The 23,252-nt window shown below is 66.5% G+C and overlaps 6 protein-coding genes across 6 annotated transcripts; 2 read left to right on the top strand and 4 right to left on the bottom strand.

Moving 5' to 3' along the window:
- Positions 1-3,010: 3,010 nt before the first annotated feature.
- Positions 3,011-5,859, top strand: EMIHUDRAFT_443181 (hypothetical protein). The gene is made up of 7 exons (XM_005779818.1): positions 3,011-3,554; positions 3,811-3,970; positions 4,222-4,286; positions 4,518-4,658; positions 4,836-5,183; positions 5,283-5,292; positions 5,336-5,859. The coding sequence occupies exons 1-7, from the start codon at positions 3,063-3,065 to the stop codon at positions 5,620-5,622; spliced, it is 1,503 nt and encodes a 500-aa protein (XP_005779875.1). The 5' UTR covers positions 3,011-3,062; the 3' UTR covers positions 5,623-5,859.
- Positions 5,860-7,498: 1,639 nt separating this feature from the next.
- Positions 7,499-7,914, bottom strand: EMIHUDRAFT_114630 (hypothetical protein; the record flags this gene model as incomplete). Its single annotated transcript, XM_005779817.1, has 2 exons — positions 7,499-7,742; positions 7,805-7,914. The coding sequence occupies 2 exons, from the start codon at positions 7,912-7,914 to the stop codon at positions 7,499-7,501; spliced, it is 354 nt and encodes a 117-aa protein (XP_005779874.1).
- Positions 7,915-10,154: 2,240 nt separating this feature from the next.
- Positions 10,155-10,597, bottom strand: EMIHUDRAFT_315017 (hypothetical protein; the record flags this gene model as incomplete). The annotated part of the gene is made up of 2 exons (XM_005779816.1): positions 10,155-10,425; positions 10,488-10,597. The coding sequence occupies 2 exons, from the start codon at positions 10,595-10,597 to the stop codon at positions 10,155-10,157; spliced, it is 381 nt and encodes a 126-aa protein (XP_005779873.1).
- A 4,783-nt stretch (positions 10,598-15,380) lies between these two features.
- Positions 15,381-15,877, top strand: EMIHUDRAFT_235778 (hypothetical protein; the record flags this gene model as incomplete). Its single annotated transcript, XM_005779815.1, has 2 exons — positions 15,381-15,491; positions 15,674-15,877. The coding sequence occupies 2 exons, from the start codon at positions 15,381-15,383 to the stop codon at positions 15,875-15,877; spliced, it is 315 nt and encodes a 104-aa protein (XP_005779872.1).
- Positions 15,878-17,131: 1,254 nt separating this feature from the next.
- Positions 17,132-17,860, bottom strand: EMIHUDRAFT_73323 (hypothetical protein; the record flags this gene model as incomplete). Its single annotated transcript, XM_005779814.1, has 1 exon — positions 17,132-17,860. The coding sequence occupies one exon, from the start codon at positions 17,858-17,860 to the stop codon at positions 17,132-17,134; it is 729 nt and encodes a 242-aa protein (XP_005779871.1).
- Positions 17,861-18,199: 339 nt separating this feature from the next.
- EMIHUDRAFT_457165 (hypothetical protein) lies at positions 18,200-22,477 on the bottom strand (the record flags this gene model as incomplete). The annotated part of the gene is made up of 15 exons (XM_005779813.1): positions 18,200-18,464; positions 18,609-18,778; positions 18,949-18,980; positions 19,212-19,482; positions 19,664-19,723; positions 19,822-19,873; positions 19,947-20,053; positions 20,258-20,412; positions 20,578-20,790; positions 21,013-21,107; positions 21,273-21,421; positions 21,538-21,567; positions 21,644-21,703; positions 21,774-21,803; positions 21,878-22,477. The coding sequence occupies 15 exons, from the start codon at positions 22,475-22,477 to the stop codon at positions 18,200-18,202; spliced, it is 2,289 nt and encodes a 762-aa protein (XP_005779870.1).
- Positions 22,478-23,252: the final 775 nt, after the last annotated feature.

Raw genomic sequence — 23,252 nt, 5'->3', positions numbered from 1 at the left:
CGTCAGCAACAAGAACCAGCCTCAACACCTACAACGCGCGGGCGCCGGACACACCCCGACCGCCGACTGCAACGCCGCCGCCGCTTGGGTCCGTGAGCACGCCCCTCCCCGGTCCCCCGTCTCGTACGTCACCCACGCCGTCGGCACCAACTCCGCCGCCAGCCGGATCCAGCAGGCCCGCCACCCCGACGACGTCCCCGACGCCGCCCGCATACAGAGAGCAGCGGTCGCCGCGCTACACAACGCGTGCGGCAACCCCTCGGCCGCCATCGACCCTCCTCAAACTCAACACGACCCCGGCCGCCGACTTCAACCTTTGCTTCACCGACGGCATCTCGCTCGAGGCCTTCAAACGATTGCAACTGCATCACCAGGAGTTCCCTGCGAGTGAGGAGTACCGAGACCTGTGCCGGGCACCAATCCTCTTTGGCATGGAGGCGTTTGCCAGCACGCCGCGGAAGCCGGGCACCCTCGATGGTGCACGTGGAGCCTGCTACGCCGTCGTGTCCGCCGTGCTCATCACCTGCCGTCCCGTCGGCACGCAGAAGTACACGTACGACCAGATGGTGCAACGGGCCGCCTCCTGTGCTTCGTCCCCCGACGGTTTCATGGCTTTGTTTCGCGAGCTCGTCCTCTCCGCCTCCGCTCCCCCCGCACGGCCCGAACAAGAGGGAGACCGGCCCGTCTCCGACCCCAACCGCGACACGTGTGTCGCAGGCGTAGGCAGCGCTGGCGAAGCGAGGCGGTCGGCGCCGGCCCCCGGAGGCGGTTGCAGCGAGAGAAGCGAGGCAGAAGACACTGTTGGAAGGGTGAGGAGCAGCCTGCCGTCGAGCGGCACGCCGCGCAAGCCCGCTGCCGGCGACCCGATCGGAGAGCTCGTAGTCATGGTACTATTCAGCGCGCCATCGCGCCCGAGGCGGCCCGCCCTGGCCCTGTAGACCTTCCCAGAGAGCTTGGCGAGGCTGTACAGCATCCCAAGAGCATACTGGGCAGGCTCCCGTCGAGCGACGAGCCATGCTGGCTCGTCGCGGGCCGCGAGCTCGAAGACCCGCTCGGAGCTTCGCCGAGCCTCGCGGGCCGCCCGCACGCCCGCGGCCGCAGGCATGGAAGCGAGCTTCCTGGCGTCTCTAGCCAGCGCTCACATGCCAAAAGGCACCTCGCAGCGCGCGAGACGTGACCGGAGCGGTACGCCTCGGCGCCGCGAGAGCAGCCGGTCGGCGTGGGCACCAAGCGCGCGGCCGCCGGGCGCCTTCGCACCGACAGGGGCGCCGCGGCAGCAGAGAGCTCAACACCATACCGTTTTTATGGCGGGTGATTCATCAGAAAGAAAGAAAGAAAACAGACAGCCCAAGGGAGGGATGGGAGGACGGCACGCCGCCACCACACAGGGATTTTAAGGAGAGGTGTGTGATGCGCTAGCCGTCACCCACCCTTGGGCGTCCGCCTCTTCCTATCTCTCTTCGCAGTCTCTCGCCCCCCATCTCGTCTAATCTCGCCTCGCCTCGCCTCATCTCGCCTCATCTCGCCTCATCTCGCCTCATCTCGCCTCATCTCGCCTCATCTCACCTCATCTCGCCTCATTACGCCGCACGACGTGACCCGAGATCGACCCGAGATGGACCCGGGATCGAACCGAGATCGACCCGAGATCGACCCGAGATTGACCCGAGATTGACCCGAGATCGACCCGAGATCGACCCGAGATCGACCCGAGATCGACACGAGATTGACACGAGATCGGCCAGAGATCGACCCAACGAGGCCCCTCTGGGGGGGAGATTGACTCAACAAGGCCCCAAAGCCCCCTCTCTGGGGGACCCCTCCCCCCCCACCCCGAGTGTCCGTGTCCTTCGCGAGTCACCGATGGGGAGCGGGGGGGGGGGTGCGAAAAACGAACAGGGGAGGCTGGGGAGGGGGGGGTCCACTCTGAAGACAGCCGACCGCGGAGGGGTTTTGTCCCACAGGGTTTTACCCTCCGCGTGAGGATCGGCGCGGCGAGGGGGTAGGCTCGAATTCGCCGCGCAACATTTCACCCCCACAGGACCCCGCCCTCCCCCCCTCATTGGTCCCACCACCCAGAACCCCAACCTTGGCTTCGCACCCCCTCCTTGGCGCAGTGTCCCCCGCTATGTGTCGCCGTCTTCGGGGCACGCTATCCTGTGCAGTCAGGGCAAGTGGGGGCGAGGCGCAGTCCCTCTGGTCTATACTGGTGTGGTTCTGTCCCTAGTCTCGGAGGGGGGCTTGAAGGTAAGAATATTTTATTTCGCAGTCTCTCGCCGATTCTCGCTTCAACCTTCGTGCCACCTCGCGGTCGCCCCCTTCTCGTCGTTCTCTCCCTTGTCACTTCTTCCTCTGTCGCGTCGCTCTCTTCTGCCTCGTCCTGCGACGCCGCCGCCTGCCGGTCCCTTGTTCTCGCGGCTTCTTTCGCCTTTCGGCGCAACTCCGCCCTCCTCGCGGCATATCCTGGCCCCTCGAGTCTATCGAGCTCTCCTCGAGCAAGGACGACTCTGGACGAAGCCCGCTGCCCCTGTGCTGACCCAGGCGCGAAAAACGAATCTGCGAGGCGTGGCCGCTCATGCGGCCCGATGGGGAGGAGCGGGGCGAGCCCCCTCCAACCCACCCGCGCTAGGTCTCGGGGGACGAAGGGGTCACACCCGACGACCTCGGGAACTAGCCGGGGCAGTCGGAGAAGTGGCAACTCCGTGCGCTGACGGTCGGCCGTCAGAAAACACGCCTCCGTGGCTCGGGTTACACCAATCCTCGCTACCCAACGCGGCCAAAGGAACAAAACAAACAAATCTCTCTCTCCAAAGGATATCCACCTCGAGAACCTCGAGAGAGAGGACGACTCTTCTGACGCCCACTCCGATCATTTGCCGCCCAGTCATATCGTTGCTCAGGTCCACTCTCTCTTCGAACACTTGTGCCTCCACGGATGATGCCGGCGCTGGGGTCCCCCTCGGGTGATTCATCAGCTCGCACGGCGAATTCTTTTGGGCGGAGGATTTAGAGAGTCGCCAGCCCCCTTTCCAGCCGCCGGGGCGGGCGCGGCCTGCCGAGAAATGACGACAGCCGCCGGCATGCTGCCGCCGATGATTCTGCCGCGCGCGACGCAGCCAGCGGAGCCCGAGGATGAGCCGGCGGGCCCTTCGGCGCCGCAGCGCGCTGCACGTGCTCCCGCGCAGGGCAAGCGCAAGGGGTGGGTGCCGAGGTCGCAGGCTGACTTTTGCGACGGCGGCGCGTACCCGGAGATCCACGTCGCTCAGTTCCCGCTGGAGATGGGGCGCAAGGGCAAGGCGCAGTCGCAGGTGCTCGCTCTCACGACCGACGCGTCGGGCCGCGTTGGCCACGCCGCTGGCATCGCGTCGGTGGGGCAGCGCGACGGTAAGGTCGTCCACGCGACGCGAGACTCGCTCGCGCCCAAGAATCTGGGCGATGAGGAGCTGGCGCGGCCGAGCGAGGACGCCGCCGCGGAGAACACCGAGCGCACGCGATTGGCACTCGAGGCTCTCGCTGGCGCCAAGGTGGCCAACGCACACGGCTCTCTGGAGAAGGCGCGCGGCGGCCCCGCCCGCCCGCCGCCCCGCCCGCCGCCCCGCCTCCCTCCCGGCCTTCCCACCGGCCGACCTGCCGACTCGCCGCCTCCTCCGCCGCCTCCCCCGCCTTGCCCCCCCGCCCCCCCTCCCGCCCCCGCCCCCCCTCACCCCCCCCCCCCACCCACACCACACACACACACACACACAACCCGAGGCCAGATGCGCCAGATGCCCGAGGTGAGGGAGGCTGACTCGCGCGCGGTGTGTGGCGCAGGCGATGAGCGACAAGAAGCCGGCGCAATACATCAAGTACACGCCGTCCAACAGCGGCGGCGCGCAGGCGGGCGGCGCGACCAATCGCGTGATCCGCATGGTCGAGGCGCCTGTCGATCCGATGGAGCCGCCAAAGTTCAAGCACAAGCGCGTCCCGCGCGGTGCGAGGCCCTTCCGAGACCCTTCCGAGACGCATTCTGAGCTAGGAGGGGCCCGGGCTGCGTTCTCCCGAATCCTGTCTTTCCTCTCGCCTCGGACACCTCTCTTGGACTCTGCTCGCACACCGCAGCTCCGCTCCGCACTTCCAGCCACACTCCCCGCCCAGCCACACCCCGCCCTTCCTCATTCCGCCCTGCCAGCGCCCGCGGCACGCCCGCCACGCGTCCATGACGTGTCGCCGACACGTCGCCAGGACCGCCGTCGCCCCCCGTGCCGGTGATGCACTCGCCGCCACGCAAGATCACGGCCAAGGACCAGGTCTGGGCGCCTCCCGCTCTCCCTGCCGCCGCCCGCCGCCTCTGTCCGAGAGACTCTGCTCCTCTCCTCCTCCCGCCCTGCTGCTCTGCTCGAGCACAGCGGCAGGGCGGCGCTGAGTGTGGCACGGCTCCATGACCCACAACCGAGCGGGCCGGCCCCAAGCCCCTCTTCCCGCAACCCACAACCGAGCGGGCCGGCACCGAGCCCCTCTTCCCGCCCCGTGTGCAAAAGGCGGACTGGAAGATCCCCCCGTGCATCTCGAACTGGAAGAACATCAAGGGCTACACTATCCCGCTCGACAAGCGGCTCGCCGCCGACGGCCGCAACCTGCAGGAGGTCCAGATCTCGGACAACTTTGCGAAGCTCTCAGAGGCGCCACTCTCACGCAGCGACACGGAGACCGCGCCGCGCGCACGCGACAGACACAAGAGCCGCCCACGCGACAGACAGCCGCCCTCGCAAGCGAGCCGTCCCGCCACCCCGCCCCTCCGAGCGTGCCACACCGCCCCCCGCCCCTCCACGCGCCCCCGCCCCGCCCCCGCCCCTCAGGCGCTGTACATCGCCGAGCGGTCGGCGCGCGAGGAGGTGGAGAAGCGCGCCGACATCCAGAAGCGGCTTGCGGCCAAGGACAAGGAGCGCAAGGAGGACGAGCTGCGCAACCTCGCCATGCGCGCGCGCGAGGAGCGCTCCGCCGCCCCGCCGCCGCCGCCGCTGCCGGCCGGCGACGCGTCTGGCGACGAGGAGGAGGGGGACGTGCGCGAGCGCGACGAGCTGAGGCAGGAGCGGAAGCGCGAGCGCGAGCGCGAGCGGCGGCTGGAGAACAAGGACGGGAAGCGGTCCAAGATGACGCGCGACGCGGAGCGCGACGTCTCCGAGAGAATCGCACTCGGGCAGGCGCGGCCGTTAGCCGGCACCACCCCACCCCTACCCCCCCTGTCGCTTCCCGCTTTGCCGAACCCCCCCCCCCCCCCCCCCTACCGTCACCGCCCCTCATGCCGCCGCCGCCCCCTCTTGCCGCCGCCGCCCACTCTTGCCGCCGCCGCGTGTCCAGGCGGCTGTGCTCAAGGCGGCGCGCTTCAAGGGGGCGGACCGCGGCTTCGAGGGGGCGCGCGAGCAGGCGGCGGGCGGCGGGCCTTCGGGCCCGCGCGAGTTTGTGCAGGAGGACGACGAGGCGGACCCGTTTGGGCTGGACGAGCTGCTGAGCGAGGCCAAGCAGGGCCGCGGGACGCTCGACCGGATAGGCGAGGGCTCCGGCATGGGCGCGGCCGCGGGGGGGGGCATGGGCGACTCTGGGCGCTCGCGCATCAACTTCGAGTCGGGCAGCGGGCGGAGCTAGCGACGCCCGTCCGCGCGGTCGCGTCAGCGCTTTGCGGCGCCTCTGATGCTGCGGCGCGCCGGCACTCTGCCCACTCTGCCTTCGGAAGGGATTGTCTGCCCGCTGAGTACACCCTGGTTTTTTCACTCGCGGCGGGAGTGTGTGCATCACTCATTCCACTACGCACCGTCGTCATCTGTCGTCTGCATGTGAGTGGTTGAGAGACCGACGGAGCCGCTGATTGGCGCTAGCGTGTGTCGGAAAGGAAGGCTCGGCGAGCGTATAGAAGCGTGCTCGACCTCGTCGTGGCAACCTGTACGGCAGCGCTGGTAGGCGCGAGATGAGCGTCGTGCCACCTGACCCGAGACGGGTCGCGCAGGCGTCGTACCGAGCGCGTCGAGACCGTGTACTGATGTGATCTGCACGGGTGAGTCACGTCGGCGTCAAAGGAGCGCGACGTGCGACCTATCCGAGCTTGATCTCCGATCTCAGCGTATGCAGTGCACGACGCCATATCAGGGCAGTGCGCTACTTGCGGCGCGCAACGCCTGCTCAAGTACGCGCACCGTACCATGTGCTGCCGCTATGCGTGTCTTAAGGTGGCTGCAGCGAAGCGGCGGGCGCGGCATGCCGATGGCAGTGCGGACGATACGGTTGCGATGTGTTCTGCTTCAAGATCGTGGCGGTGCTTGGCATGCACTTCTGCGATCCCAATCAGCTCATCGCAACGAAGCAGCGCAACAAGCTGCTGCTGCCAACAAGGCCCTATGCTACCTCACGCGCGGATCTTTCAAAGAGGACCAGCGCGTGCACAGGCTTCTCCGACATGCGTTTGTTTGAGCTTGAGGCTTGTATCTGTGAGAACTGTTTGGCTAGACGTCGCGAAGATTGCGCTCAAGAGCGAAGCAGCAACGAGAATCGGAAGAGGAGGATGCTGAGGCGGCGAATGCTGAGCATGAGGAGGATCAATCCGGATTAGTACTTTAGGCGCCCGCCGCAGGCGAAGAAAATTTGGGGGCTAGCGCCGTATCGTTGATCACGGTGGGAGCCAGGCTGTGCCACGGCAGACTTAGCCCGTGTAAGAGGCTCTCGCTGACCTTAGACCGCGTAAGCACCCCAGCGTGACTAGCTTAGGGGACCCCTAGGCTTAAAAGGGTGGGCCCTGGGGCGCCTGCGGCTTAAACGGCTTAAAACCGGCCTAAGCCGGTTTTAAGAGCTGCTGGGCCGCCGATTCCTTAAACGGTCTTAAACGCTTAAACGGTGCGGGAGAGCTCCCGAGGTCGATGGTCCAGGAGGCTCCCCAGTAGACGCCGGAGGCCGGGAAGCTCGCTGGCTACAGTCAGCTGGCACGCGTCCCCTATGCGAGTATGGCTCCCGCCAGTGCACCAGACTTACAGATGCGTCTTCAGTGGCGGGTTTGTGCCCAATAACGGCAGTATTGGAAATTGGAGAAAACGGCGCGGAACCCAGCGACGCATGGCCGGTGAGGCCGATTTTCTTAAACGGTCTTAAAAGAGGGACCCCCGTGCCCCCTGCAATCTCGTAAATGGCAAGTTAAGCCCCCAAACCTCCTCGTTTCTTAAAAGGTCTTAAAAAAACCCGGCCCTCAGAACCCTAGGGGTCCCCTAAGATTAGCGTGTCAGAGAGAGTGAAATGGCACTATAGCCCGAAAGAGATTTCCGGTCAGGGAGGGTAAATAAAAAACGGTGGTGGCAAACTCTCGACCTTCGTCGACGAGATATGTGGGATTTAGGGACATGAAGATGCGCATGCACAGGGGTCAGGGATCTTGGAGAGGTGTGTATACTGGGTGGACCATCTCTGATTTCTTTCACAGCGCCCCTCGTAGTCGTTGGCAGGTCAACCAAGACACGCCGACACGCCGTACGTTTGCAGGTCATCGCACCACCACCCTTGGCAGCAAAAAGCTGCGCCAGAGGTCCACCAGCCCCGGCGCCGCCCCCTCGCCCTCAAACCGCTCCTCATCCCAAGCGATCAGGTAGCCAAGCCGCATCACCTCGACCGCCCACTTGCGAGCCGCCTCCGGGAAGAGCTCGTGCGACTGCGGCGACCACTCCGCCGCCTTGAGGATGAGCCTGCCCACCTCCACCGCCTCGGCCGCTGGCTCCAGGTTGGCCGGCCTGCGGAAGGGCAGAGGCGTGGGGTGTGTCCAAAGAGAGGATCCGGCGAGTGGGGGAGAGACCATTGCACAGCGCGCCTCAGTGCGAGGGCCTTGGCCTCGCCCGCCACGCGCACGCCGAAGCGGCCCGTCGAAGCGCTCGCGGAGACGACGACGCCCGTCTTGCCGTTCATCGACGGCCGCGAGACGAGAGAGTGGATCGCGACGGTGGAGCCGACGGCCGCAGCGGTCGGATCCGACTCGCCCCACGCGCAGAGGACGTGCGCCCGCTCGAGGGCAGAAGGGTCGCCGGCTGAAGAGTCCGCGCCGCCGCGCAGCAGCGCCCGCGCCCGCTCGACGGTGAGCGCCTGCGGAAGAGGGGCAATGGGCGTGAGGTCAGCGCGCTCACGCCTTCGGCCGCTCGTCTTGGGCACGCCTCGAGGTGCTGGAGCGGCGTCCAGCCGCGGCTGGCGACCAGCCAGGCGGCGAGGTCGGCGTGGCCGCGCCTGTTTGCGATCTCCTCGGGCGTGCCGAAGGGCGTAGCGGCGCGGGAGGCTCCGTAGGAGGAGGGGAGCTGAACAACCTCGAGGTGACCCTGGTGGCACGCAACGAGCAGTGGCGTGACGCCTTGCTCGTCGGTTTGGTCAACTGCCGCGCTGGCCTCGAGAAGCAGCCGGGCGCACTCGAGACGCCCCTGCTGGCACGCGACAAACAGCGGCGTGGCGCCGTCATTCTTGGCTTGGCTGACCGAAGCGCCGGCCTTGAGAAGCAGCCGGGCGATCTCGAGGTGGCCGTTCTCGCACGCGATGTACAGCGGCGTGAAGCCTCCCTCATCGGCTTGGTTGACTGCCGCGCCAGCCTGCTGGAGCAGCCAGGCGCACTCGAGGTAGCCTTCCAGGCACGCGATGAACAGCGCGGATCCGCCGCTGCCGTCCGTCGCCCCGACGCTCGCGCCGGCTTCTAGCAGCAGCCGCACCGCCTCGGCTTGCCCGTGCCGAGCGGCCCAGGTGAGCAGCGTGTCTTGGTTCTCGGTGTCGAGCCGCGCGTTGAGCTGGGCCGTGAGCGACGTGCCGCGCGTCCCCCACCCGGAGAGGACGGCGCGCAGCGAGGCCAGGTCGCCCACCGCCAGGTCGGGCAGCAGAGTTGGGCTCGCGGCGCCGCTCATGCCGCCAGGAAAGAAGAAATAACGCACTGGCGCTCAGCGGCCGCGCGGCGTGGCGTGGAGCGGTTGAGCATCCCTCCGGGGGCCCCTCTGCGCCGGGGAGGCGTTGTTGGAGGCTAGGACGCAAGCGTCCGTCGCCCTTTTCAAACTCGGGGCCCACTCCGCTACGCTCCGACCCGAATTTGGAGGGCCTAAAAGTTTAAGGTGTTGCTGCGCAAAAAAAAGGGGTCGGACACAGGGCGCAGCTCATGCTAAGAGCTAGAAGGGGAGATGGAGAGAACAAGCACCCTGTCCCGTTATTGCGTACAAACACCAGCACCACAAAAGCTCTCTCTCTCCTGTCCTCACTCAGGGGGGTCACAACTACCGAGTCCCTCGACTAGCTGCCACGTTGTCGACCGAGAGCGGATCTCCTCCTGCTCCGCAAGGAGGGTGGCCAAGGCTAAAGTCTTGCCGGAGCCGCCAGGCGCGTTGACGACTTGGAGAAGGTCGCCCTTCTACTTGTACTTGTTGAGAAGCTCGAGGGGGTGCTTTGTGGGGCGGTGCGCAGCCAGGCCAGCAGTGAGGGGAGGCGCACGACGGGAGGGTCGCGACAGCAGTCCTCGGGCGAGCCGACGCGCATGTCCAACCAGCGCTGGGACTCGTTGTGACGGCAGACGCCAGCTGCTTCTCCAACCGCTTCTGCAGCGACCTTCTTTGCCCGGTGCATGGGCTCGATCCGATTCCGCAGCGTGTCGTCCCCAGCGGCGGTGCTGCGCGGGAGGCGGCCGCGGGCACGCTGGCTCGATCAGCGGCTTTCCCTCAGTTGCTCCGTTCTGGCGGACGTTCTTGGCTTCAATTTTACGGATGTGGCACCAGCTGAAGGCTTGCACGGCCGACATCGCGCGATTCGTGCACGGTATTCGGATTTTGGCTATTTGCTCGTGTGGGGGTATATTTGCAGATTTGTCAATGGTACCGCGTCTGCGACGCGGGCGCCTTGCGAGCAGAGCCCTTAGGACACCCTTTATTTATATCTTGCGCGGTCAAAACTGGGATTCTTCCATTCTTACACTTGCCTGGCTGTTCTTCACCTTTCTACCTACCTACCTACCTACACTTCACCTACACGTCCTCCCACGTCCTCCCATCCCTCCCTTGGGTTGTCTGTTTTCTTTCTTCGTTCTTTCTTTCTTACACTTCACCTCAAAAAAAAACAGACTCTAGCACTCACACAGAGAACCTCGAACAGCTCTCAAACTCGAGACTCCAGTCAGAAGACACGCCGTTGTATCATGGGGAACGCGGTGCGCCTGCGGCGGCCCGCACCACCACCCTCGGCAGCACAAAGCTGCGCCAGAGGTCCACCAGCCCCGGCGCCGCCCCCTCGCCGTCGAAGCGCTCCTCGTCCCACGCGATCAGGTAGCCCAGCCGCATCACCTCGACCGCCCACTTGCGAGCCGCCTCCGGGAAGAGCTCGTGCGACTGCGGCGACCACTCCGCAGCCTTGAGGATGAGCCTGCCCACCTCCACCGCCTCGGCCGCTGGCTCCAGGTTGGCCGGCCTGAGGAAGGGCAGAGGCGTGGGGTGTGTCCAAAGAGAGGATCCGGCGAGTGGGGGAGAGACCATTGCACAGCGCGCCTCAGTGCGAGGGCCTTGGCCTCGCCCGCCACGCGCACGCCGAAGCGGCCCGTCGAAGCGCTCGCGGAGACGACGACGCCCGTCTTGCCGTTCATCGACGGCGGCGAGACCAGAGAGTGGATCGCAACTGTCGAAGCGACTGCCGCAGCGGTCGGATCCGACTCGCCCCACGAGCAGAGGACGTGCGCCCGCTCGAGGGCAGAAGGGTCGCCGGCTGAAGAGTCCGCGCCGCCGCGCAGCAGCGCCCGCGCCCGCTCGACGGTGAGCGCCTGCGGAAGAGGGGCAATGGGCGTGAGGACAGCGCGCTCACGCCTTCGGCCGCTCGTCTTGGGCACGCCTCGAGGTGCTGGAGCGGCGTCCAGCCGCGGCTGGCGACCAGCCAGGCGGCGAGGTCGGCGTGGCCGCGCCTGTTTGCGACCTCCTCGGGCGTCCCCCAAAGCGTTGCGGCGCGGGAGGCGCCATAGGAGGAGAGGAGCTTGGCGACCTCGAGGTGGCCCTTATAGCACACAGCGAACAGCGGCGTGGCACCGTCGTCCATCGCCTGGTCGACCGCAGCGCCGGCGGCGAGGAGTAGCCGGGTGATCTCGAGGTGGCCCTCCTCGCTCGCAATGAGCAGCGGCGTGGCGCCGGTGCAATTGGGTTGGTTGACCGCCGCGCTGACCTCGAGGAGCAGCCGGGCGCACTCGAGGTGGTTGTTCTGGCACGCGATCCACAGCGGCGTGACGCCAGTATGGTTGGCCTGGTCGACCGAAGCGCCAGCCTCGAGGAGCAGCCGGACGCACTCGAGCTGGCCCCGCTGGCACGCGACGAACAGCGGCGAGAAGCAGCCGTCCGCCGCTTGGTTGACCGCCGCCCCAGCCTCGAGCAGCAGCCGGGCGATCTCGAGGTGGCCGAACTGGCTCGCCATGAACAGCGGCGTGGCGCCGTCACCCGCGGCCTGGTTGACCGCCGCGCTGGCCTCGAGAAGAAGCCGGGCGCACTCGAGGTGGCCCTGCTCGCACGCGATGTACAGCGGCGTGACGCCATTATCCAGGGCTTGGTTGACCGCTGCGCTGGCCTCGAGGAGCAGCCGGGCGCACTCGAGGTGGCCCTGCAGGCACGCCATGCTCAGCGGCGTGGTGCCATCGTTCAGGGCTTGGTTGACCGCAGCGCTAGCACCGCACAGCAGCCGGGCGCACTCGACGTGGCCCTCTTGGCACGCGATGAGCAGCGGCGAGATGCCGCCGCCCCCGGCTTGATTGACCGCCGCCCCAGCCTCGATAAGCAGCCGAGCGATGTCGAGGTGGCACTCTTGGCTCGCGATGAGCAGCGGCGTGAAGCCGCCACCCGCCGCTTGGTTGACCACGGCATTGGCGTGAAGGAGCAGCTGGGCGCACTCGAGGCATCCCTTAAAGCACGCGAGGAAGAGGGCGGACGCGGCGTCGCAGTCAGCCGCCCCGACGCTCGCGCCGGCTTCGAGCAGCAGCCGCACCGCCTCGGCCTGCCCGTGCCGAGCAGCCCAGGTCAGCAGCGTGTCCTTAAACTCGGTCTCGAGCCGCGCGTCGAGCTGAGCCGCGAGCGGTGTGCCGCGCGTCCGCCCCCCGGAGAGGAGGGCGCGCAGCGAGGCGAGGTCGCCCTTGGCCAGCGCCGCGAGGAGGGTTGGGCTGGCGCCGCTCATAGTGTACACCGTGCGCCAAAAAGAAAAAAATCCCCGAGTGCTAAGATCCCATTCATATTCAGGCTTCACGGTCCAGTCGTCTTGAGGTTGAGCATCGTCAAACGCGCCAAAACAAACGTTGGTGCATCCAAATTTCCTTCTCGCTCGTGTGTGCGGGCTCCTTTTACGGCTTCTATGGCCAACCGGATCAACCGTTCACCGATCTCTCCCCCCTTGCTAGACTCTCTACACACACCTGACGTACGGTACACACATGGAGACGGCGGCGGACGCGTCACTCAAGACGTCAGGCGTCAGGGCGCGAGCTCCTCAAAAGAGCCGCGGCACCAGAGGCCGCTCGCCCGACACCACCTCGAAGGTGGAGTAGATGGCGTCCCAGTTCTCGTACGACACCTTGGCCACCGCGGCCAGCGTCGCGAGGGCGAGCGCCTGCTTGACGACGCGCTCCACCGGCTCGACGAGCTCTCTCAACGCGCTGAGCCCCGCCGCAACCACGCCGAGGCCGAGTGCGTAGGGCGCCATCGCGCGGACGATCGCAGCGGCGAGTGTGTCTGCAGACGGCACCTGCGGCAGCGTGATGCCCGCCGCCTTGACCGGCGCAGGCGGAGGAGGCTCGTCGATCAGCGAGGCTGCCCCTCGAAACGCGGCGGCGGCGCCCGAGGCGAGTGAGCGCGAGCCCTGCTCCGCTGCGCGAGCGAGCCCCGCACCGACGTCGGGCGGCAGCTCTCCCGTCTCGTAGACGGTCCGCGCGGCGCGGGTCACCACCGGCGCCACCTGCTTGCCCGCCTCGAGGCCCTCGGAGGCAATCCTGCTCACGACCGGCGCAGCGGTGGTGGCCGCCTTGCCGCCCACAGCCGCCGCCGTCGCCGCCGCCTTGACGGTGATCTCCCCGACCTGCGCCGCCACGCGTCCCGACTTTTCGACCGCCTGGCGGGGAGGGAAGACTGGCTCGTGCGACGGAGACGCGTGGCGGGCCGACTTGGGCTACTTTGCACCGACTACAGCCACGCGCGCGGCTGCGGCGCAACGGCGAGTGTGGCGCTGCACCGGGTGGTGGGGGGCCCATCGTGTGCTCTGTGGCGTGGTCCGGTGCCGTGCGTCGCGGTGCGCAAAAGTGTGCGCTGCCGCCGGGACCTGCAGCTGCTCGGGCGTGAGAGCACCGCTCAGCGCCTTGCCGACCGTGCCGCCGGTGGACTGGAGCACTGGCTTGGCGGCCTCCACGCCCGCGGCCAGCTTCTCGGCAACAATGGGCGCCTGCTTCTGCGCCACGTCCGCCGCCTGCTCCGCCGCCGATTGGATGACCGGAGCTGCCACCCGGCCGACCTCGGGGAGCGCCCTCGCCGCCTCCTCCGCACCGAGCCGCAGCTGCACCGCACCATCCGATAAGATGCCTACACGGCAGCAGTGGGAGCCTCAGCCGAGCGTTCCCTCTCCGGGAGCAGAGGTCGAGTGCGAGCACCGCCAACCACCGCAGCCGGATCGAGGCAGGTTGGAGCGGTCGTGATGCGGCGGCTGGCAGCAGGCAGCCCAGAGACTCGACCCGCACGGCCGTGGAGCGCCGCGACGGTATGAACAATAAGGAGGTGCATCGAGACGAGCAGCGAGTGGTCGATGCGCGTCTGTTGTGGCGGCAGCGACCTAGCCTCCGGAGTCGGATGAGAGTCGAAAAAAGAATTCCACCGCCGGGGCTCCCTTGGGTTGTCTGTTTTCTTTCTTTCTTTCTGCACACTGGCACGACAAGGGCGCGGACTGGCGCGGACTGGCACACACACCGGCTCACGAAAAAAGAAGTGAAATGTTCCTGTATGTGAGGCTAATGACTGCACTCCAAGTGCTCCAAAACAAACAACTCTCGCTCACAGCATCCCTCCCTTGGGCTGTCCGTTTTCTTTCTTTTTAGTAGACTGGCTCGACACAGGAGACAGGTGCGAACTGGAGAATTTTCTGCTACCTCCCGGCCGCCTCACTGTTCACCGGTTGTCTGTTTTCTTTCTTTCTTTCTTACTGTTCACCTGTCCCCCTGATCGTCCTTCCAAAATCCTGCTCGTGCAGGTGGGGACCCTGTCCTCCTCCCCCATCCCTGGTGTGGGTTTGTCTGTTTTCTTTCTTTCTTTTCACTGTTCAAAAAAGGCGGTTAGTGGGGAGAGATTTTTGAAAACCAACAAGAAATCACGACTCTCACAGTGATTTGGGCTCGGCAGCTTGTTCTTCTTGTTAGTGGTGCACTAACCTCCTCACTCCTCATCGCAAACCCTGGTCAGCAGAGTCCTGAGAGAGATGTGTTTTTGTGTCAGAGTCCTTCCCTTCCTCCGTCCGAAAACAAAAACAAAACAAATGGGAATGTACGTAAGAGCCACATACATGGAAAAAAACTCCGATGACAAAGAAGGTGCAGCTCCCCCGCCGGTCCCGTCCCCTTGTGTGTTGTGTCTGTCCCTGTCTCCCTGATCGTCCTTCCCAAGACGCAAGATCCTGCTCGTGCAGGACCACATGTGGGGAGGACCCTGTCGCTGTCCTTCTCCCTCCCACCCCTCGTTTATTTAGAAATGACGGGATTGGACACGGAACAGCAATGACGACATCTTCGCAGCCACGGACCGGTGCCACACCGACAGCCGGAGCACAAAGACCCGCAGAAAGACCCTAAATAAACGCCCAGACAATAAAACATGCACACCAGTCCGACTCCGTCCGAGGTCCGTGCTCCGAGTCCGACGGCCGACGCAACAACCCCGCGTGTTCGGTCAGCGGGCATGTTTAGATCTACATACATCGCCCTGCTGCTCGGTACCAACGCACACCGACTTCTGGGAGATCCGGGTGCCACACATACGCGCGTCTCCGATTCACACGTACTCGGGCCGCGCGGACCGCAGGGCACACCAATCCCTTCTCATCATGTCGCGTAACTAGAGCGAGGCGGCGTGCCCGTCGACGCGCACCAGCCTCTCCGCACCTCGCTCGCCCTCGTATAGTGCTGCACCACGCCGTCGGCAAGCTCCACGCGCACCAGCCGCTCCGCACGTTCCTCGTCCTCGTAGTGCTGCACAGTGCCGCTTGCAAACTCCGCGCGCACCATCCGCTCCGCACCTTTCTCGCCCTTGAAGTGATGCACCTGCCCGGTTTGCAAGTAAAGCACCCGAAGCTCCGCGCCGCTCTCCTCGCCGCGTCGCAGCGCCCACACCTCGAAGCGACGCTCGTCAGCGCCCTCTACTGCCGAGATGCAGAGCGCCGGGCTCACCCTCGCAAGCCATGGGAAGTCGCCAGCGCTGGCTTGGCGGTCGGCGGCGTATCTGCGAAGGGTGGCCTCGCTGAGCGTCACCACGCCGAAGGTACCGACGAGACGCTGGCTGAGCAGCAGCCAGCCTGGTTGGAGCTGTCACTGAATGAGCTGCGGGCGGCCGACGCTGCGGCGGAGGCGGAGGCGGAGAGAGCGCTCGCAGCGGCAAGGGCAGCAGAGAACGCAGTTTCAGCAGCGAGGGCCGCGGCAGCACCCCCCGACGACGACGCCCAGCCCACGGATTGGCTGGGCGAGCTGCCGCCGGAGCTGCACCTCCGCATCCTCGAGGGCGTCGACGACTTCTCCGACTGCGCCGCCTTCAGCATCGCGTCGCCGCGCCTCGGCCTCCTCGCCCTACGCAGCGGCCTGGCGCGCTTCAAGGACCCTCTCTTCGCCGTGGCGATGCGGCTGCTGCTCAGAGCGCGAAATTTCAGCTGAGCCCTGGTCTGACAGCCTGACAGCAAACCCGGACAGCGCCTGACAGTGGGCCCGACAGCCTGACAGCGTTGACAGCACTTTCTCTGACAGTCTGACAGCACGTATCTGACAGCCTGACAGCAGAGTCTGACATCAGAGGGGCTCCGTCGCTGTCAGGCCCTAACGTGACAGCCTGACAGCTGCCTGACAGCCCGACAGCACACAGTGGCCTGACAGCAGCGCTGACAGCCCGACAGCCCGACCAGCCCGACAGCAGCACAGACCGTACACAGCCGTGCAGCCTCTTTCTTGCGCCCCATGAGGGTATAACAAAACATGCAAAGACATACACATGTGAGTGTGGTGCATGCACATGTACATGTACATGTTGTTGTTGTTGTTGTGCATGTGAGTCATGGGTCTCTCTCATGGGTCTCTCTCTCAACCCTCCGCCCCTCCCGCCCCACCTCTGCGGACCCCTCTCTAGCACCGGCGGCTGTGCTACTACAAATGAAGCTACCAGCTAGCCTTCTGGGGCCCTACAGTCATATGCCTACGGCGTCTGGGTGGGGGTGGCCGCCGCCGTCTGTGCCGCGCTGCCGCCGCCGCCGCCTGCGCCTGCGCCTCCATCTGCGCTCCCCAGGCGGCCGCCGCCGCCGGCGTGATCACGCCGTGAAGGAGGAGAGGCTGAGAGTATGTGTAGTAGAGTCCTGCTGGTCTCCTCTTGATAGTGTCATAAGTGTGGCTGGTGTGTGTCAGAGCCTGACAGCACCCCGACAGCACCACCTGTGACAGCACCTGACAGCAACAGCCCAACGTCTGACAGCAGCAGCAGCCCGACAGCTCTGACAGCTCCGACAGCGTCTGACGGCAACACCCGACAGCTCCGACAGCACCCGACAGCTACGGAGCCCCTCTGATGTCAGACAAGCACCCGACAGCACCCGACAGCACTGACAGCAGAGCACCTCTCTGACGTGACAGACGAGGCACCTGACAGTGCCTGACACTCGAGGCCTGACAGTGCCTGACAGCCTGACAGATCACCTGACAGCACCTGACAGCCTGACAGCCAGGGCTCAGAATTTCAGGAAATTTCGCGACTTTGTGGTGCTCGTGTATCTTTAGTCAGAGACATGCATGTCTGGAGGATAAAGAGTATAGCAGTGTGATCCCCGGCATTAGTACAGTCGTTGCCCAGTGCGCTTTGTGGCTGTTCCGGGCATCTTTTCATCTGACCCCTCTGGCAAAGGAAATCCCACTTGAGACAGATTGTCAGTCTACAAGCAGCCCAAAATCGCCCTCGAACTCCTCGCGGTCGCGCTGGCGCGCCGCGCCGTCCGGGCCGTAAGAGCCGAGCCTGGTCTGGGCCCGCTCTAGCCAGCCGTAAAGGAGGGGGCGGCAACGCTTGTAGGCCAGAGCCCCGTCCACCGCCTCGCACCAGCGCTGCAGGTCGCGCATGCTTGCGGGCGGGAGGCGGAGGACGGTGGTGGCGGGAGGGAAGGCGTTGGGGCTGATGGTGGCGGTGTCTGGCACGGTGACGCGGGTCAGGGAGGAGCAGCCGCGGAAGGCGAGGTTGGCAACGGAGGTGAGGCCGGCGGGGAAGGTGACGCGGGTGAGCGGGCAGTCGCGGAAGGCGCCGCCGCCAATGGAGGTGAGGCCGGCGGGGAAGGCGACGCTGGCGAGGGAGGAGCAGCGGAAGAAGGCGTAGCCGCCGATGGAGGTGAGGCCGGCGGGGAGGGTGACGCGGGCGAGGGCGGAGCAGCGCTCGAAGGCGCAGCCGCCCATGGAGGCGAGGCTGGCGGGGAAGGTGACGGTGGTGAGGGCGGAGCAGCGCTCGAAGGCGTGGCTGCCGATGGAGGTGAGGCTGGCCGGGAAGGTGACGGAGACGAGCGAGGAGCAGCCGGAGAAGGCTCCGTCGCCGATCGAGACGAGGCTGCTCGGGAAGGCGACCGAGACGAGGGAGGCGCAGTACCGAAACGCCCGGTCCGGCAGGTGCGTCATGCCTTCGGGCAGCACCGCGTGCTTGCCGGCGACGACTGCGATTCCTGCTGCCCTCGCCGCTGCGAGCGCTCTCTCCGCCTCCGCCTCCGCCGCAGCGTCGGCCGCCGCCCGCACCTTCTCCCAGTGACGGCATGGGAGGCGCCGCATATATGTGTACACAAGAAGGTCTTCTTCTTCTAGGTGTTCCGCGAGGCGGCCGACAACAAACTCCCTCGCGCAAAAGAATTCCCTCTGCGTTACACCATTCTTTATGCTTTATGCAGAACTCCTACCTCCTAGCCTGTCTCGTTCTCTCCACCCCCATCCCTCTTCCTACGGGGAGTGCTTCGCAACGCGGCCTCACCCGCGTAACACCGCCCGCCTGATCCCGCCGACCGCGCCCGGCAGCGTACGCACCGCCGCCTTGCAAAACGCAACCACCGCGACGCGGAAGAAGAGCAAACCCACGGCGCCGATCGCCGCGGCGCCCCTCCAGCCCGCCCTCACCTGCCGCTGTAAGTGTGACGCGACGAGCACCCGGCGCACGCCCGCCAGCCGCTCGGCCCGGCGCCGCCGCAACGCCTCGCTCGCCGGACTGACAGGCAGCTGCTCTGGCGGCGGCCGCCTGCGTCGGGAACACGCCAGAGTGAGGGATCCGCGCCCGTGTCTTCGGCGCATCGCGTGAACACGAGGGCTGCGAGTGAGTACCGCGGAAGTCAGGGGAACACGTGTCCTCTCCGACAGCTGGTCGGAACACACGGGTCTGTACTCGGCGTCTAGGGGTGGAGGCCGCTCGTGCTTCGGCGGCGGCGAGAGGGCGGCGGCGAAGCGCTGCGTGAGCGACTCAGCGAGCATGCGGACGCCGAGGCGGCGGAGGTGGCGCGTCTTGCGCGAGGTGGTGAGAGTCGTGAGGAGCTCGGTCGAGTCGAGGTCGCGCGCCTGCGCCGTGAGTACGGCATTCACTCCTCGGATCTCGGGGGGGGGGGGGGGGGGGAGCACAGCTGAGCACAGCTGAGCACAGCTGAGCACAGCTGAGCACAGCGGAGTGCGTGTCCTCTCGAGGGCCCGTTTGAGTACACGGGTCTGTGTTCGCATCTAGGGCTGCGGGCGATGCGGCGCAGCGTCGCCCCTCCCGGCGAGCCTGCGACAAGACGGGGGTGGGAGGGTGAGGACCGCAAGTTGCCAGCAACCACTGCCGCGTCGACGCGGACCGCGCGCCCGGGGCTCCCCACGCCGAACGGTTTTGAAAAGGGGGGGGGGGGGGTCGCCGGGGCACGGTGTCCGTGAGGCTTGTCCAGATGTAGAGAGGTGGGGGAGGTTGGGGGTTTGGGGGGGAGTTGACGGCACGTGGTCGCATCTACGGGAGGGGAGCCGAGCAGCACGCGCACGGCGTCCAGCGGGTCCGCCGTGGCGGGTGGCGTGGCGGCGCCGCCGACAGGCCCCTCCGCCGCCGCGGCCGCGCTCGCCCCCTCGGCCGCCCCCTCGGCCTCCACGGCCTGCTGCTCGCCTGCCGGCGCTGCGAGCTGCTGCTGCTCGATCAGCTCGTTGACGCGGTCCCAGCGCAGCGTGTTGTCCGACGCGAGCAGCGCGCCACGCAGCGCCTCCTCGCCCGCGCTCGTCGACGGGCTGAGCGCGCGCCGCACCTGCGTCGTGAGCCCACAGACGTCGGGACGAGACTATGGACTGCGGTGCATCCCGGGCATCGCGTGAGTACAGGGGCCAGGAGTGGAGAGACAGGCGCATGCGGCTGAATACAGCGGACTCCGTGTCCTCTAGAGCTGGTCGGAAGACAAGAGTGCGTCTTCCGCATCGAGGGCGCCGCACCGCCCACGGTAGCGACACCTCGTAGATGTTGAAGTTTGGGTCGACTTGGCCGGCGATGCCCTCGAGGGTGGGGAGAGCGGTGGTGAGCAGGCGACCTTGCCTAAGCCTCGGGCACTCTCGGGCGATGGCGGGTGGTCCCGGGGCCGATCTGTGGCCACCTCGAGCGTGAGGAAGGTGCGGATGAGCAGGATGATGTACGGCGGCGTGTACCTGCGGCCGGCACGGCCCCCGGTCAACCCGCACGCGCGGGCTTTGGGGGGGGTTGGCGGCGGGCGGCGCGCGCATGCGCCACTGGTTGCCCATGTCGAAGAGGACCGTAGAGAGCGCGCCGAAGCGCGAGGTGCCTCCCGGCACGCTCTCCATACGCTCCTCGAGCTCCGCCGCCATGGCCTGCAGGGGAGAGGTGCGGGAGAGGGGCGGCAGGGGAGAGGTGCGTGGCTTGACGCTCCCATCTGGCGCGCGGGTGTGAGCATGGGCTGGGCAGGGGCGGTGTGAGCATGGGCTGGGCAGGGGCGGTGTGTGCGGAGCGGAGGCTCGTCGGAGGTCGCCTCGGGTGAGCCGCTGCCAAACTCGCCCGTCGTGTCCTCGCGGTACTCGATGGGCGTGCCTGCAGGAACGCAGAAGCCGCGCCTCAAGCCGGGAGCTGTGGTCAGGCAGCGCGGCGCTCGATGGCCCCGTGCCCACGAAGCCCGTCTGGACAAACGCGGTGACAAGTCCGCGCCAGTCCTTGTTGAGAACGCACTGGATGCCTGCGGGGCACGAGTACGGGCAAGTGAGGGCGGGGGCGCAGCCTCGTGCTGTGCATTCAAACCCAAGGGCGAACACGGCCGCAAATCGGCCGAGTGCAGCCGAGCCCATGCCTTCGGGAGCGCCAGCTGCCAGGGTCCGCACGTCCCGCATCTAAAGCGCGGCACCGTACGCGAACGCCTCCATGATCTCGGCGCGCACCTCGGACATCAGCCCAAAGTCGAGGAAGTAGAGCCGCCCGTCGTCGCCCAGCATGATGTTGCCTTCGTGCGGGTCGGCGTGGACGAAGCCAGTCAGCACGAGCGAGGCGGTGACGGCGTCCACCGCCATGTTTGTCATCCGCGTCCCCTCCTCGCGAGAGAGGTCGCTTAGGTGTCGGCCTGAGTTGGGAAGGAACCGGATCGTTTGGGGGGGGGGGGGGGGGGTCAGTGCACGGGCGGGGATGGCGATGCGGAGACACCGAGGACAGGGTGGTGAATACAAGATCGTGCCGTTGCACTCGGGGCGCCGCGTGAGAACAACGGCTAACAGTACAACGGCTAGTAGAGGGCATGCAGCTGAGCACAGCCGAAGCCTTCTCGAGTGCTAGTAGAGGCCCGAACTCCGCATCTCGGCGAGCCGGCCTGCTACCCACTCGGTGACGAGCACGCGCGGCGTGGGCGGCAAGCTCGGCACCGCCGCCGGGACGGAGACGTACCTGCGTGTCGCGGGCGCGTCGGGTGAGGGACTCGGGGCGTGCGTGGCGGGCGAGCGGGGCGGCGGCGAGACATCGTTCCGCTCCGATGATTGCCGGTTTGCGTGCGCGGTCGGAGGAGGGGAGGCGGGCCGGCGGTGTGTCGCTGCCGCGGGAGTGGCGCCGCACCCCAAAAAGTCGAGCGAGCGCTCGAAGCGCTGCGCGTTGACCGCCTCGTTCCGGTAGTCCATCTCTTCAAACACGCCGGCGGCGACGATGTCGGTGATCTCGACCAGGTCGCCGTTCCCCCACCCCGTCGACTGGATGCCGTAGAGGACCTGCCGCGGCGGCGGAGGAGGGCGGGTGGTGAGCGGTGGCGTGGGAGGCGTGTCGTGAAGCGTCGGCAGTAGGTCGTGGTCGGACTGTCTCCACACGGATCAATCTGAGCGCTGACCGTCGTTAGCACCGCAAAGTCGGTCGCAACCTTCGGGCGGCGGGGCGCGTTCGGACGCCGTCAGGCGGTGCCGGGGGTGGGTGGAGAGGGAGACAGTCGGCCACACTGGGCACACAGCGTCGCCCCAGCCAGCCCGAGCTCTCCCTGCTAGGCCGACTGCCGACGACTGCCGACGACTGCCGACTACTCGCACTCGCGCGACTTGCTGTCCCACACTCCCCCGGCGGGAGCAGCACCGGCGGCGTGCGCTGCGTGCGCCCGCCGCCCTCGCTGCTGGGGGCGACTACGGCCTATGGCTTGCGGCCGGGCGGACCTGCCGCATCGCAGAGGGCCTCTGCACCTTCACCGCCACCTCGGAGCCGTCGTGCAGCGTCGCCTTGTAGACTTGGCCGAGCGAGGCGCTGGCGATGGGGCTGGCGCTGATGGAGGCGAAGAGCGGCGCGCCGTCGGGCTCGGCGCACTCCGGCGCGCACACCCCCGGCGCGATCGGCCCTCGCCACTCCAGCTCTTCGGACAGCAGCCGCATCGCTTCGGCGTCGTCAAACGGCTTGTTTGTGGTCTGCAGCGGCTTGAGCTCCTCGCAGATCTCCTCGTCGAGGATGTCGGGCCGCTGCGAGAGGGTCTGGCCGAGCTTGACCGCCACCGGCCCGAGCACCGCCAGCTGCTCTCGCAGCCGGACACCGCGAGCCTGGGTGTCGTCCGACTCGCGGCGCCAAGAGTCGCGGATCGCGATGGCAGCCCTCGTGAACTCAACCAGCCGCCCGCCAAACTCGAGCGGCCGCAGCGCGAAGAATCGCTGCAGCGCGGCGCGGTCGTAGGGGCCGCGCAGCTGCTCGTATGCGGAGTACCGTCCTGCACGCAGGCGTGCAGCCGAGGCGGCGGTAGGAGCGGCGCCAGCGGCTTCCGGTGGCGCCGCGATGCAGGCAGCAGTGGCGCGCATGGCACTGTGTGATGAGGTGCCACCCTGAAGTGTACCACCTTGAAGTGCAAGGACCACATGGAGTAGCAGGAGCTGCATCCGCGGCAACGATGGTGGTGGGAGGTCGTCGAAGTCCGGCTTTGGGGAAAAAATTCTCGGCGCCGCCGAACCTCTCCAAGGCGCGAGACACAGCGCTGCAGTCGCACGTCTACCTACGTCATAGTGCCACGACGTGCGGCCTGGAGTTAGCACACGCGCCTCAGCTCGCAAACACTCACCCATTTGATTGTCACTGTCCGTGAGTGCGAGATTAGGGCTAGCCGCAGGCAGCTAGCCCATGAGGAGGGCGTCCATAGACACCTCACTAGACCCCACATACGGTCTCGTCCGTGCCTCGCCGGCCGGAGAGATTGCTAGAGGTGGAGCATGCTGCTCTAGCCTCACATGTCACTTCCTGTCGTCTGTTGTTTGTTGTGCCCTTGTTTGTTTCTCTTGGCACCTTGGAGTGCTGGGGGGGGCGACAGGGAGGATGTGGCCTTGAGTTATGTGTACGCCAACTCAGGGTGTGTGGCAGCCAGCTGGCTGTGTGTCTTGTGAGCTTGTTTGTGTCTGTGTGTCGCTCGTGCGTGTCGTCATCATCTGTCTAGCGTCCACCCATACCGCGTTGGTGTCCAGTCCGAGCCTGGCTGTTCTTCACCTTTCTACCTACCTACCTAGACACACTCTACTCATATGACCAAACAAACCAAAACACGCCTACGCCCCCGCTGTCGCCGCCGCCTACTCCCTCTGCTGC

Source organism: Emiliania huxleyi, assembly GCF_000372725.1.
Source record: "Emiliania huxleyi CCMP1516 unplaced genomic scaffold EMIHUscaffold_225, whole genome shotgun sequence".
In the NCBI taxonomy this organism is placed as follows: Eukaryota; Haptophyta; order Isochrysidales; family Noelaerhabdaceae; genus Emiliania; species Emiliania huxleyi.
The sequence above is the reverse complement of the archived record's forward strand: the minus strand, read 5'-3'. Positions and strand labels throughout refer to the sequence as shown.